Source organism: Kryptolebias marmoratus, linkage group LG24 (assembly GCF_001649575.2).
Source record: "Kryptolebias marmoratus isolate JLee-2015 linkage group LG24, ASM164957v2, whole genome shotgun sequence".
Classification (NCBI taxonomy): Eukaryota; Metazoa; Chordata; class Actinopteri; order Cyprinodontiformes; family Rivulidae; genus Kryptolebias; species Kryptolebias marmoratus.
In genome coordinates, this window is record NC_051453.1 from 5,084,657 (window position 1) to 5,099,920 (window position 15,264).

General features: G+C 42.7%; 1 protein-coding gene across 1 annotated transcript in view; it reads left to right on the top strand.

The window, feature by feature from the left end:
* The window catches only part of fcho1 (FCH and mu domain containing endocytic adaptor 1), a 35,151-nt gene that overhangs the window by 18,860 nt on the left and 1,027 nt on the right, over positions 1 to 15,264 (top strand). Inside the window, exons 5-26 of the mRNA XM_017420366.3 lie at positions 158 to 299; positions 738 to 890; positions 1,267 to 1,371; positions 2,902 to 3,000; positions 3,180 to 3,276; positions 3,369 to 3,486; positions 4,315 to 4,339; positions 5,395 to 5,455; positions 6,758 to 6,951; positions 7,122 to 7,146; positions 7,361 to 7,417; positions 8,838 to 8,889; positions 9,424 to 9,548; positions 10,080 to 11,108; positions 11,872 to 11,978; positions 12,057 to 12,222; positions 12,356 to 12,470; positions 12,563 to 12,718; positions 12,793 to 12,925; positions 13,063 to 13,259; positions 13,812 to 13,876; positions 14,742 to 14,909. Of these exons, the coding sequence (XP_017275855.1) occupies positions 158 to 299; positions 738 to 890; positions 1,267 to 1,371; positions 2,902 to 3,000; positions 3,180 to 3,276; positions 3,369 to 3,486; positions 4,315 to 4,339; positions 5,395 to 5,455; positions 6,758 to 6,951; positions 7,122 to 7,146; positions 7,361 to 7,417; positions 8,838 to 8,889; positions 9,424 to 9,548; positions 10,080 to 11,108; positions 11,872 to 11,978; positions 12,057 to 12,222; positions 12,356 to 12,470; positions 12,563 to 12,718; positions 12,793 to 12,925; positions 13,063 to 13,259; positions 13,812 to 13,876; positions 14,742 to 14,909 (3,389 nt within the window). The remainder of the gene's footprint in view (positions 1 to 157; positions 300 to 737; positions 891 to 1,266; positions 1,372 to 2,901; positions 3,001 to 3,179; positions 3,277 to 3,368; positions 3,487 to 4,314; positions 4,340 to 5,394; positions 5,456 to 6,757; positions 6,952 to 7,121; positions 7,147 to 7,360; positions 7,418 to 8,837; positions 8,890 to 9,423; positions 9,549 to 10,079; positions 11,109 to 11,871; positions 11,979 to 12,056; positions 12,223 to 12,355; positions 12,471 to 12,562; positions 12,719 to 12,792; positions 12,926 to 13,062; positions 13,260 to 13,811; positions 13,877 to 14,741; positions 14,910 to 15,264) is intronic.

Sequence of the window (15,264 nt, forward strand, 5' to 3'; positions counted from 1 at the left end):
TATTGTGGTACTTAGAGTTCAAATACATCTGTATTTTATAAATGTCTCAGCCAGAAATTAAACCAAATGTTTTTTTGGTTTCTTGATTAATTGGGTTTGTAATGTAATTGTTTTGTAGTTTTGCATGCGTGTTTTGATCAGCCATGTATGTTTTCAGGACATTTGCGCCCATGTGGGACGTGTTCAGGGTGTCTTCGGACAAACTGGCCCTCTGTCACCTCGAGCTAATGAAGAAGATGAACGATCTCATCCGGGACATCAACAAGTACGGAGATGAGCAGGTCAAAATCCACCGCAAGGTATATGGAAACACAAACCTGACCACCATCCTGGCAGAAAAATGGCTGCTGGCTGTGTTTTCAGTTTACTCTTTTCATATCTTGTCCTACATGGAGCTCTTCTCCTGATCTAATTTATGTCACAGAAAATCAAATTACCCTTTTTTCCCTTCATGGAGATTACTTTGTGTTCCCTTAAAGCCGTAGTGCCCAGTCCTGGTCCTGAAGGGCCACTATCATGCATGGTTTAGTTGTTTCTCTTTGACACGCCTGATTTGAATACCTGAGTGATTAACAGGCTTCTGGAGAACTTGACCTCCTGAAGAGCAGGGAAACATCTAAAACATACAGGATAGTGGCCCTCCAGGACCAGGATTGGACACCACTGCCTTAAAGTATCAAATACAACAATGAATCGTGCAGAGTGTTCACCTTTTACTCTCTGTGTTTACCACCCAGACGAAGGAGGACATGGTGGGGACGGTGGAGGCGGTGCAGGCTCTGCAGGTTCAGAATGGTCACCTTCAAAAGTCGAAGGAGGGGTACCACACCAAATGTCTAGACCTGGACCGGCTCAGGAAGGAAGGAGCTCCACAGAAAGAGCTGGAGAAGGTTGGCCCCAATTCTACAGGTTTCTCTTATGGCAGCTTAATTTAACAGTTTTTAAAAAACAAGTGTAGTAGTGACTTGTTTGTAAATGTTAAGCTTGTAAATCTTGTATAAAAACCCTCAGTAATGTCTGCGATGTCATTTTATTGTTGTCTGTATTATGGATCGCACAGCTGAAGAGTTTATTTAAAACAAAGTATTTAAGTTTTATTGGTTTAATAATCACCGATGACAGCATTTATTCACACTGAGGGTTGAATTAGGCAGTTCTAATTATGGTTCTGATGTTCTCAGCCAATAACTGTGCAGTTAATTTCTATTTCAGGTCTGTGAATGAATCTCAGTAGCTTGGATGCTCTTTTCCTTTTTTCCTCACTAGGCGGAGCTGAAGTCTAAGAAAGCGGCCGAGTCGTTTGGGTTGTGCATTGAGAAGTACAACCGTGTGGGAGGAGAGTTTGAGCAGAAGATGAGCGAGTCCGCCCAGGTCAGCTTTGACTCCAGCTGGGTTAAGAGTCACTTTTTTTTTCTTTTTAAATCTCTCTTCCACCCTCTGATATTTGGTTTAATGCACTCATCCTTCTTATCTGCCTCATCTTTTTCTGACTCACCCTCTCTGTAACCTCCCACCAGAAGAAAACCCCATCTTATCTTTTCTTCTTTGTTATCTAACATCACACCGTCTGCAATAAAGGAAACCTCAAACCCCCGACTCCTAAACACCCACCTATTTCCACACACACACACTCTGCAACCTGCTCATTACCTTTAATCACTGCCTCCATGCTTCCATGGTTACGGCTGCTGTTTCCATGGAAATATTTAACAAATCCCAAAGCGCGCTCCTGTGTTTTACATTAGAAATGATGAATGAAATCCTCGTAACTAATTATCTGTTGTAACAGCTCTGAAGGGGAGGTCTGATCTTAATTATGGAGGAGTGTGGGATACCAGGGAGAGTAAATTGTTCTCCCAGGTATCACAGAAAAAACAAGGTGCTTTTTGGTTTACCTAAAACACAATAAATTAGTTTTTAATGAGGTCAAAAGGTTTAAAATATGAAAAAAATACACACTGTTAAGTTATCTGCTTTTTAAGTTTTGTTCATTTCACAACTAAATAAACTCATTGATTTACAATAAAAATGCTTTTTTTAGTGTTCACAAACAACTCAAGAAAACAGAAAAACACTGTAGCAGTTCTTCGTCGTGAACAAAAGTCTTTGCAGTTTAAATGTTTTAACAGAGCTGTCAAAAAAAGAAAACCTAAAACACAAAGAGATGACGCTCAAAACAAAAAAAAACATTCCTTCTTAATGTTTGATTAATCAAAAACACTCATGTTCTGATGTGCACAAATTTGGATGAACTTTTGTGAAGCTACTTAAAAGTGAAATCATCATCACTGTGATTGTCAGATGTTCTTGTGATTTCTTAAAATTAGAGATTTTTTGATTTGCCTGCATTCAACCAAAACCTGCTGAAATATAAATACATAAAAGAAGTGTTGATAGAAATCAGAGCTACAAGTATTTAAACTCAGCCCCTCATCTTTAAAGTTCTCTAAATTAATTTTATTAAGTGTCTGTTTTTAGAGAATAGAAAACTGATAGTTTATTTAGTAGCTTTTGCTCTGATGGGCAAATTTCTGGACTTAAAGGTGGTGTAGTTCTCTGTTCTTGCTGCGATTAAACCCTGCTGAAACCATCTAGTTGAGTTCACCAGAGCTAAAAAAATTAAAATGTAACAGAGTTGGTCAAGTCACGTGAAACCAGGCATGTGTGAAAGCATTTCCAACAAAATAAAGCTGATGGAACTGAGGAACAGTGATAACACTGATGATACGACACGACTGAAGGAGTGTTTGTTGATTAAAAGATAGTTTGATGCTGTTTGGAGAGTTTTGGAAGAATTTATTGAGCACAAATACTCATTGAGCCTACGGTTTAGAGAGAAAGTTTGTTTTCGTCACGTTATTGTGTTTGTGGTTGATGACATATATATGTCTGTTTGTGTAGAGGTTTCAAGAAATCGAGGAGGCTCATCTGCGACAGATGAAACAGCTGATCAAAAGTTACTCCCACTCAATAGAGGACACCCATGTCCAGGTAGGACAGGTAAGTTGGACCCGACCCAAACTTCTGCTTTAATGATGACAGACTTCCTTCCAGACAACGTATTTTAAGACCAAATTGTAATCTTAACACCTAGTTTGACTCAATTGCTACACTAGTGCAAATTAAAAATTATGAGAGTAATTAATAAAGCTTTAATAAAGTGTTCTTGTGAACTGCAGGTTCACGAGGAGTTCAAGCAGAATGTGGAAAACATCGGCGCCGACACCCTGATTCAGAAATTTGCTGAACTGAAAGGCACAGGCAAAGACAGGCCAGGTACCACAAAACCAAAACAGCATCAATAAAACAGCATAGTAGGCGCTGAATATTTCATAGCTAATGTTTTTTGTGCCTCGTGTTGTCTGCAGCGCTGGTTGGGTTTGAGGAGTACATGACAGCTTTGACCCCTGAAGGTGGGAAAAAGACTCGAGCAAAAGCCTTCAGGATCCCCGGCCTCGGCAAGAGAGACAAGGAGCCAGACTCTACGTGAGTCTACCCACAAAACACTCTTACAGAAAGCAGGTTTAAAAATAAGTTAGCCTGACGTTTTCACAAACACGGCTCTCTTTTAACCTTGCTGAACATGTAACCTGCTCTGAAGCCATGTACGTTAAATGCTTTGGATTAAATTGTCTAAATTAAATCTTTGGAATAATTTTAAAAGAGTCCATCAGTTGTCACAATATAAAGAGAACTGCGCATTTACTTCCTGTGTAGGTTGCATGTGTTTAAATATGTTGTTCCAATTTCATGACAGATGTTTTTTGAACATCTGCTTTTAAACAACGCAAGAAAATAACAAAACAGAAAACACATTTGTCTAGATCTATGTATGTGAAAACTTTCAGTTAATAATTTTCTCTTTTGATTTGGTCATTAACCTAATGTTCCCATGTTTATATATAGATGAAGTCTAAATTAATAGCCCTCTTGGGAATCATGTTAAAGTATAATGTGCAGATATCCTGACGTGAATAATAATTAATTTCCTGAAGCATTCAGGGTCTGTCCAAACTGCTGGCTCGATTTTTTTTTTCCCCTTTGACCTCTTTACTCACGCTGCTTATGTCTAATAATTCTGTATTTTGTGCAAAAAAGAAAAGCATCAAAATAATTATGAATGCCTCTTGAAGAAGAACCTGTATTACCAAATAAAGATCAAAACACAATCACAGAACCAGCAAACACAATTAAACTGGCTGTGTTGTACTCCTCTCATGTGATATCCATTATTTTATTTATTTATTTTGCTGCCAGCTTTATTTTGAGCTGTCTGTGAAAATAACTCCTGTGTCGCTTTTTCCATATTTGCAGGGATTCAGCTGTCGCAGACGCACTGGTGAGTATTTACCTGAATTCCCACCTAAATCCTTAAAGCTCAGATAGCCATGTGGACACTTGTGTTTTGAAAGCTTACCGTCTATAAAACGGTGGTGTTGTTTTTCCTGCGGGATGGAAGCAGGCGGGTCATGAGTGTGTGACAATGATGTGATGGATGCTGCGGGGTTTCCCAAGTTTATTCCTGTACTTCAGAGAAGATGTTTCTGAGATTATCTTCCAGGCACAAGGGAAGCACAGTAAATGTGTGTAGATGTTTCGTGCGCGCCGTACTGTGTGAGAGCGGTGTAAGTGACTGTGTGTGAAAGGACATCGGACATTGCCAAAAAGGGAAAAAAAGAAAAAGAAAACTGTCTAGCAAACTGATGAGAAAGTAAACAGAGGATCACAGAGCCTCTGATGCTGCTGTTTAACACTTTTACTTAAAATGCCGTAACACAGACTGACTGAGGTGGTTCCAGCAGCAACACAAATTCGAGCTCAGAGATAATAAATACAGACCAGTCTTTAGCAACTTTGCTTGTGGTTCAAAAGTCACATTTTCATTTTTTCCTCTTCAAATTCCCACATTTTCACGGACGGTTGTCCTACATTTGTGCGACAGTATCAGAAAAACTGAAATGGAAATGATTCAGTTTTTGAGTTGTGTTATTATTTAAAGCTGATGCATCAATTAAACTGATTTATAACTTCTTTATAAATACATCAATCTTATTCCTGATTCTCTGGTTTCATACTTGTACATCAAATGCATATCAAGCAACAGGTACTCCAGTCATGTCAGTATGTTAATAGCGTTGGGACAGGGCTTAGTTTGAGCTCTTGTTTAGCGTACAGTTGTTGTAAAAGTGACTGACTCTCACTTGTGCGAGCAGCGTTTGACATTTGTAGTGTATATTTACTCACTCGATCCCTCTAATGGAAAGCTCTCAGTGAGTGCTGAGTAACACAGTGTGACAGAGCACTTCTGAGTGTCAGATATGCACCACTTGTTCCTGTGCTGCTGTCTGCCCCGCTCTCACTCTCCTGTCTGTGCTCATATTCTCATTTCTGCAGAATTCACCGCTGGAAGTGGACGATGAGGGGTTTGTCATCCGATCTGACAGCACCCAGAATGATATCCTTTGCCTGTTTGGTTTTTAGTAAATAAAACACTTTTTATATTTTAGCTGACTAATGAACAAACTTATTTCTGGACTGAGTTAAAAAATTAAAATAAAAAGGAAGAGTAGACATACATATATCCATTTTCTGCCACTTATCGGTGGTCAGGTCGCAGAGGCAACAGGTCCAGGAGTAAAACACGACATCCCTTTCCCCAGAGACACTCTCCATCTCCTCCTGGGGGGATCCTATCAAGTTCCCTGGCTAGAGAGGATACATAATCCCTCCGGTGAGTTCAGGATCATGTCTGGAAAACCTCCAGAGGGAGGCACTAGTTGGGCATCTTAATCAGATTCCTGAACCACCTCAGCTGAGTCCTTTTGATGTGGAGGAGCAGCGGCTCTACTCTCAGCCCCTCACCTCATCTCTAAGGCTGAGCCTGGCTCTCAGCCGCTTGTGTCCAGGATCTCATCCTTTTTGTTCTGATCTATACTTCACGACCATCGGTGAAGGCACGTAGACGGACCAGGAAGTCATGAGCTTTGCCTTTGGGCTCACAATGATGTACCGGAGCAATGTCCTCCTTACTGCAGACGAGGCCCTGATCTGTTGTTCTGTCTTCCTGCTCCATCCTGCCGTCACTCGTGAACAAAAATCTCTGAGAGACTCGAAGTCCTTCACTTGAAGCTGAGACTCGAGTGGCATTTAATATACAGAGCTTTCACTTTCAATAGTTCTTTCTTCCTGGTGCAGAAAAGAATTTGTCAAAAGCTGGACTCGGTTGTGTATTAACCTCTGTCTGCAACAAATTAAATCTTATGAGTTTGCAGAAAAAAACTCTCTAAATGTGGGGGGAGATATTTTAAATGAAGCGTAACCAGAAGGTCAGAGAGGTTCCCAGTTTTTCACAGGCATACCAATTATAAAGATCTAATTGGTGCTTAGAAGGACATGTATTTCCTGTCACTGACTACTTTAACACTTTGTCCAAACTCTGCTCATCTGATTAATGTTATCTTTATTTCTTGAGCGATGCACGACTACTCCTGTATGAGGTGTCTTCTGCTGTTTTATAGCTCTGTAACAAATCCTCTGCATCTGTTAGTGCCTTTTCTTTCTGCTGTTGCTCTGATTAAATCTATAAAGAGAAGAAAATGGGTTCTTAGATGTGTTTAGTTTTGTTGATCCCTAATTCATCTTGTGGCCTTATCTTTGTCACTTCTTCAGTTTAGTTTCCTTTCATGAAAACCGGTCACAAACTCTGTCGTTTCTCAGTTGAAACTCGTTTTCCTTGACGCTGTCTTCCTGCCCGTACGCTGCTCTGAGGAAAAGGAGAACAACTTCTACTCCAGCGATTCAGACTTTGACGATGAGGAGCCCAAGAAGTTCCACATCCAGATCCGGCCGGTCGCCAGCAACAATCGCAGCAACTCCGTCGCCACGGAGAAGGAGCTGAAAGCCACCGTGGGGTCGCTCACTCTGCCGCCCAACAGAGGAGCACGGCAGCAGGTTGGAGTTTAACGTTTATACAAGCAGAAGCAGAAAGCAAATCCCATAAGAAAGACTGATTTTACAAAGTGAGAAACGTAGTTAGATGATGTTGCTTCGTTAGGTGGCTTTTTAGTGATTTGTTGTCTTTGATAGTAAAACTTTTGTGTTTTTATTCTGTTGATTTTCAGACTGCAGTGAAATGGCATCTCTCCAGTAAGTTTACTTTAATTCTTTTGTTCCTTTATTGCCTCTTCTTAAATTAAATTTCACTTTGTTAATGCCCAGCAGATCCTGAAACACATCAATAGGAAATAAATTGGTCCAGTTTTACAAAAAGAAGTTTATGTTAAATGTAATTTGTAATATGAGCTTTGCATCTTTGTTTTCACACTTCTGATGGTTGAATGTCTCCGTTGTGTGTTTACAGGAAACTCCAGTACAGCAGGAGTTCGATTAGAGGAGAGTGAGGCTTCCTCTCATAGAGGTCAGTCAATGTTGAGTGAAAATATGTGTTTATACACAAGATATCTCATAAAACAAGTTACAAACATGATGACAATTAAGAATGAATGGAAACTGTATTGAATACAAATAAGAACTAGAACCCTTTAAGTACTTGTTACTCAATTACCATGAGTCGAACCTCACTTATTTTCAAATTTACCCTTTATTCTAATTTAATTTTAATTTCTTGGCATGATTATTAGAAGATCTGGCCTCAGAAAAGCTCTCCCATCTGCCTCAGTACTCCAGACTGTTCTTGTTGATTTTCCTGCTGCAGAACAGCAGTTTTGTTGGGATGTAACAGAACAGAGATGAAGAGGAAAACATCTGCTCATCACAGCTACCGACAGTCATTTTGCTAACAGTTTAATCAACTTTGCTGAAATTGATCATTTTTTAAAAGGACAGTGACAAACGTTTTCTCTATCCAGCTTGTCCAAAGCAAAAAATGGTTTTATTTTGAAGAGACCAAAAATTACCTCCAAAATTAAAAATAGTTAGGCTTGTAGTGATTATTACAGTCACTTAAACACTTTAGTTGTTTCCATTCAGCTTGATAAAAGTAACATAAATATGTTATTTGGTTTAAACCTCTTGGTTTAAATTTTAACAACTCTTCAGCTTGGGTCACTAAACTTTAAATATCAGACCAACTCAGTTTATTAAAACATCTTCTGATGAAACAGTTTGTTAGATTTGGTGCTAATATGCCTGAAATTTGATGATAACATAAAATGAGCCAAAAATGATGAATAAATTGGAAACAGTTGTTGGTTTTATGATTCGTTATCAGCTGAAATTTTAATTAATTTCACAAATTTTGAGAGGTTTGAAGTGTCTGTCCTTCATCCCAAACAGTGGTTTTTGATAAGAAGAGGAAAAAAGCAGCTTCTCCTCACACAGCCATTTTTATGGCCTATGGCCACAACCTCCAGCCCACTCAGCCCCCTGCAGGCATTAAATCTCTTCACTGGCTGACCTTACACGAGCTGCCCCCCTCCTTTGGTCTCAGGCGACCCTCTGCTCGTGCTCGAAGCCTGCGTTATCACCAGCAGGGTCATTAGCTGTCAGTGGGTCAGGCAGGAGTGGGAGGACACATCCTGCTGCAGCCCAGCATCAGGGAGTCTCTCCATCGTAAATCCACAAGCAGCAGGATTAATGTGCAGCATCTGATTAATGCATTTTCTCAGCAAAAGCGATTGCTGGAGCTCAGTGAGACCAGGCTAACTGCTTGTATTTATCACTGAAATGGAATTGGCTGATGGGTTTTCCCTCATGTCGTCTTGCCTCCTTTCAGCGGTCTGATGAAGAACACCGCGCTGCTGATTAGTTCTGATTAGGCAGCATCCTCTGCAGTGAGTCACTTTATCTCGTCGGGGCTGTGTGCTGTCTTTTTGCAGATGGAGAGCAGGAGGGCCTGCGCAGGTCCACCTCCAGCCCTGATCACAGCAGGTGAGATCAATCTGCCCTTCATCAGTTTTCTCCCTCCTCGTATCCGTCTCCTAGCAGGACAGAAAAACATTCAGAGGTCCAACTGAGCCATTAGTGGCAAGTTTTCCACCATTGTTTTTCAGCTTTCAGCTCCCGTCATTTATTTTTAAGTTGTTTTCTTCTACATTTCCTTTGATTTGACATGTTTTAAAACAGAGACGAAAACAAAAAAAATTGAATGTAAAAATTAAAGAACTTTATTCAGATTACCCAATGCTTCCTGTAGCATTTTGAACTAGATCTCCTACAGGTCCTATTCTTAATTAAATATTAAAATACTTTTGAATTATTTGTTTATAAAAGGTAAAACTGACCCTGCAGAAACACATAACCACACACACAGTTACTTTGTCATTTTTATATAGATCATTATGTTCTTCACTCGTTTTCTTCCTGCATTTTTCATCTTATCACCGTTTGTCACAGCTTTCCTCTCTCCCCTCTTCTTCAGCTCTCCCTGACGTTGTTTCTGCTCTTTATTTCGGTCTCCGTCAGGTTGAGTTCGACAGCGTCGGGTTCAGACAGCCTGTTTGGACCGCCGCTGGAGTTGGCCTTCAAGTCCAAAAGCTTTGACAGCCGGGAGCAGCTCAGAACGCAGAACACTTTCGGTGCTTCTGAATGTGAGAAACATTAAATTACATTCATAGTTTTCTGTTTTTTCCCCCCCACATCAGACACTTTTAAAGGTCACTGCAGTGAAAGCCTAACTGGAAAATAATGACAGTTCAGTTTAATTAAGGATCCCAAGAAGCCATGTTAACGGCTCAGGAACAGACAGAATATCATTAAAACACCTGCATTTTCCCTGAAGAGGTCCATTATAAACCAATTAACTCTCTCTGTAAGCTAAGAAAAACCCTTTATTCAGGCAGCTGGTCTGAGATATTGTTAATGATTTTGAAATTTCATAAATAATAAAATGATTTTGTTTGAAAAATAACTTAAATGGTTCATTTTTGTTGGTAATAAAAGTGTTGATTCACTCACTCTGCTCATGACAACAATTCTGAGGCAAACGCAGGACGAGCAGACATTATCCTCACAGATGTTCTGGCTTCATGTAGGTTTTTGTGTTTTTCTGGGTCACTGTGACAAAACTGCAGATGATCAGCTGTTCTGATGTTGTTTAATACATTTGATCTGTTTGTCAGATGCCGCCTTCTCATCTGATTCCTCGTCCCCGGAGAACGTTGAAGACTCTGGCCTGGACTCACCTTCCCTTCAGCCTCTTGGGCCGTCCCCGGAGCTGGCGGGCTGGGCAGCTTGGCCTCCCGTGTCTCAGAGTAAAGAACAGACTCAGACCCTGGGCCGACCTGTGGACCCGTTCCTCTCTGCTTTCCACGAACCTTCCTCGGGACGCAGCTCCAACCCGCAGGTTGACTCTGCCGGCGTCTGGTCGCGTCCATCACGCATCCCCCTGGAGATGGACCCCTCCTCTTTGCGGTTCCCTGCTTTTCCTCAGACCCTCCCCCCACCTGAAGTGGAGTCTTCAGTGTGGAACTGCAAACACATTCCACCTGAGGACCCCTTCCTCGCCACTTTTGACAGAACGATCACCCAGGAGGCATCAAACCTGTCTGACGCCTGGACACGCCCGCCACCCCGCCACTCCCAGGAGGTCAGGGGAAAAGAGATTCGTGGGGACCCGTTTTCTGTCTCCCTCTCTGACACAAAGACACTCCCCACCCCTTCTTCCTTTGCATCCTCATCCTCCTCCAGTCGTAAAGAAAGAGACAGGAAGCGAGACCGCAGCCTCCCGCCTCCTGTTACCACTGACGACCCATTTGCGATCACCATGATTGGCAGTCCAACGCATCAGTCGTCGCTGGCTGCAGCTGCGGGAACGATGCCTTCGCACAGCGGCAGGCTGGGAGTCGACGCGGGTTCGAGCTCTTTACCCTCAGCTCAGCTGAAGAAGGAGGCGACGCACTGGAACTCTGTCCACAACCCGTTTAACGAGAGCGTCGGCGCCAAATCGCAGGAAGCAGGCGTTAAATCTGAAGGAGGAGGTGGAGGAGAGAGGAGGAAACACCAATCATCAGAAACCGAGCCACGCAGGAACGCCCCCCCCCTCACGAGGCATTCGGGACCCCAGGAGGATCTGTGTTTCTCAACAGACAAAGATGAAGACTGTCTAGATCTGAACAGTCAGATAAGCTGCAACATGAGCTCTCACAAGGGTACGAAGTCATTTCCTCCTCTGCTCTTCAGGCATGTAGGCTCGTAAAATATATTCAAAGCCCGAGTTTTTATAGTTCCCTGCAGAAAAGCTGCTGTTACAGAACAAAAAGTTGGATTTCTTTTTAATACTTCATGTTAAAAAAAATTCTGCACAAATTCCATCACTTGTTTTTATATTTTAAATCATAGGTGCCCAAACTTTTCAACTTATGACCCACAAATAACAGTTCAAACTCTGTTTGAACAAACATGACACCATCTAAGCAACTATAGACAATATATCTGTCCATATATAACCACAGTTTCTTATTACTTAGAACACTTATGACACAGTTTTGCTGTTTGTTCATTTTAAAATTTAATATAACATCTGGAAATCATCTCAAGATGCCAAAGTTGGTGTTTCATGACCCACAGTGAGGCCCCGACTCTAACTTTGGGAGCTGCTGTTTTAGATGATTTTTATTAGGTAACATTTGTGTTTGTTCTCTGATGTAGTGAGGACAGACTGGGTACAAATGATCAACCATGTCTGGGATTAGTTTGAAAATCTCCTTTGAAGATATTTGGACAGCAACAGGATCTTAAATCTCTCAGTTTAATCAACGGAGAGGACAAAACATTGTCACATTTGGTGCCCATTTGTTTTGGCAGCGTCGTGTTTTCAGCTTGTCTCAGTTAATCTGAATATAGTTTTTTATCTTTTTATTATCGTCCGTTCTTCCGGTGAGGTTGAGTTTGTGATTCCTGTTTCTCTGTAAGGTTCCAAACATAAATACAGAGCAGACGCAGCTGAAGTCGTTGCCTCGGCTCCTCCAAGAGCGACCCGAGCCAAGAGGTCCTCAGGCCAGCCCGGCGGCTGTGAGCGAGTGAGTACCCGCCGTTCGGTTTCCTGACTTCACATTAATCGTTAATCATGATCCTGACGTCGCCTTGGTTGTTTTCAGTCGCGATCGCTGTGTTCCTCCCCGCTGCCGGAGCCCAGCCCTTCCCTCACCACCTCCTCCTCCTCCTCCAGCCCCAGCGAGTGGGGGGCGCAGAACCGAGTGCCCAGCCCTGCCAGAGTGAGTCAAGCCTCACCGCTGACCTACCAGGACCACCAACAAAGGCAGAGTAAGTTTCACAAGCAGTAATATTCCTGCTCTAATCGAGGCTGGAAAGTATTTTACGGCGTGTTCTCAGTCTCAAATCTGTTCCTTTGAGCATGACTTGTATTTAAACAACAGAACATCTGCTCGTCTCTCAGTGCACTTGTCCAGAGGTCCCAGCCCCATTTCCCTCAGCACGCAGGACGCCTGGCCCGTCGCAGCAGCAATAACAGAATACATCAACGCCTACTTCAAAGGAGGACAGCACAACCGGTCGGCATGATTCTGTCAAGTTCATTAACAAGTTTGTGCTGTTTGATAAAAAGTTATTAATATTAAGCCTTGTCTTGTCTTTCTTCCTTCAGATGTCTTGTGAAGATCACAGGAGACCTGACGATGTCCTTCCCGGCAGGAATCACTCGGATTTTCACAGCCAACCCCAACGTTCCCGTGCTCAGCTTCAGGCTGGTCAACATCACGAGGATCGATCACTTCCTGCCCAATCAGAAGCTGCTCTACAGGTGAGCACTGCTCTTCACGTCACAAACCCGTCCCCTGCGCCGTCCAGTCAGTTAATGTGTCCTTGTCTGCGCAGTGATCCGTCTCAGAGTGACCCGGACACCAGAGACTTTTGGTTCAACATGCAGGCTCTGCAGCTGTACTTGCAGAGGGAGGCCGAGCTCAACCCCCAGGCTTCCTACTACAACGTCGGCCTGCTCAAGTATCAGGTCAGGATTTAGCCACATTTTTTACCTTGCATTAATAAAAAGAAAACCAGATTTAATTGGGTTTAGGTTCCTAAAAGGTTTTCCATAAATTGCTCAAAATAGAGCGTTAAATTCAGGATTTTCTCCTCGCTCCTCAGACGTCGTCCCAGGACCCGGGTCGGGCTCCTCTGCTGCTGTCAGCCGAGTGTCAGCGGAGCGGCACGGTGACCCGAGTCTCCCTGGATTATCACTGCTGTCCCGCCACCGCGCCGTCCACCCAGCTCACCGCCGTCCAGGTGCTGCTGCCTCTGGACCACAGCGCCACAGATCTGCAGTGCCAGCCGCCCGCCTCCTGGTGAGCGGTTTCTGAGCTCCTATTTACCCAGGAAACGTGACCAAATAAAATCATATATGTCCTTTTTGTGTCGAAGCACTACAGTCGTTATAAGTCAGTGTTACTCTTTGGGTAAACATTTCAATCCTTTTATCAACACGAAAGATTTTATTTAACAATAAAAAGAGCAGCTTTTAGCATGCAGTGAGATCTGAACACAGAATGAATTAAAGACGCATTCAGAAGGTCTGGGACACATTTATCCACATCTGTTTGACAGTCTGATTCCAGATGTGTCCCGGACCACCTGACTTTACACAAAACACACTTTCTGTGAAAACTATGGCTATAATCTGGCTTATCAGTGGAAAAAGACATTGCATCAAATAAATCACAAGAATCTTTTTCCAGTGATGTCCTGCAGTTTCTCAGCTGAGCTAAATGAAATGTTTATAGATACTAGGAGGGTCTCACAGGTTTTAATGTTTAATTTTTTTTACTTTAAATAACATCAGTTCCGGGGTGAATAACTAGTCGGTCATGCTTCTCTAAGAGTTTATTTTTCTCGTTTAGGAACGCTGATGAGCGGAGACTGCTGTGGAAACTCCCCAACCTTTCCCCGACCAACCACAGCAAAGGTCAGAACTCTTTCTTCTCATTCTTTTTATAAACATGATGGTGCGATCATGCTGCTCCTGGTTGCTGCTCATCAGCAACCAGGAGCCAAACAGCCGACTCCATCACCTCCTCGTTAGGTTCAGAAGTCTGCGTCGCGAGAAGACGAGTCTAGAAACGAGTGATGGAATCGTGCAGGAAAGGGAAAAAAGCTGAAGGCATTTAATCTTTTAAAACAGCAGCATTAATGTTTTAAATGAGAGTAAAAGGCCGTATTTTATGACCTCAGGGTTCTCTTCACCTGTGCTCCACCTTCATCCCTGCCTTTTATCTGATGTTGTGTGAAATTACGCTCCTGTGGAAAATATCAGATCGTTTCGAGCTGTCAGTGACGGCAGAAAGCCGGATATCTTCTCTGACTTACGAGCCAAAAATACCCCACCTGAAAGGTCGTCAAGACTCCTCTCCCCTCCATCCAACACCGTTCTCCTCCACGAGGCTTCGTTCTTTATGCCTCCGTGCTTCACAGAAACACAAACTGAAACGTTGAAGATGACAATTTTTATTTCTTCAAAAATTCTGCCTTTTAGTTTGACCAAAATCCCAAAATGTAGGTCACAAAAATCATCATACAGAGCTTTACTCTGTTAATTTATTGCTGCTACTTTTTAGGCTGAATTCTTTGATTTTTTTAAACTGTAAATAATAAGTTTTCCCTCTTTATTAACTGGAGTAAATCCGAACAGTATTTCCACGATTCTCCGTCAGGGAATGTGTTGCAGCTTCACCTGCACCGCCTAAATGATAACAAATGAAGAGGTTCTCATCTGTTCTGCTTCTTCGCGGTGACATCCTTCTGTTATCTGTGTCACTGTGTGTTCGGGTCAGGTTCTGGAACTCTGTGCGCCAGCTGGCAGTTCCTGGAGGCCCCCCGCGGCCCCCCGCCCAGCCTAGCTGTTCAGTTTGTGGGCTCTGGGACCTCGCTGTCGGGCGTGGACGTGGAGCTGGTGGGCAGCCGTTACCGCATGTCGCTGGTCAAAAAGAGATTCGCCACAGGTGATTCAACCGGTTCTGAGCTGTAAGGTTTGGACGGACGGAGACTCTGACTGCAGAAACATTTACAGCAGCAGGAACTATGGAAAAGTGAGAAAACTTCTCACCAGGCTAGAGCCGGTTTTATTGGTCTGAAGGGATGTCAATGGTGCCATTATACGAAGGGATTTCAGAGAAAAATCACAAAGGAAATTAAAAAGGATTATTTCTGAAGGCAGACCTGTTAGAAAACTTCAATTTAAAGGCAGATCAGGAAGACTGTCTGCTAGATTTTCACTCAAATCTGAAATCTATATTTGCACCTACTTAGCGCTGCAGCCAGAGTTCTTTCTGACCCAAACGGTCTGTTTGCTGGCCG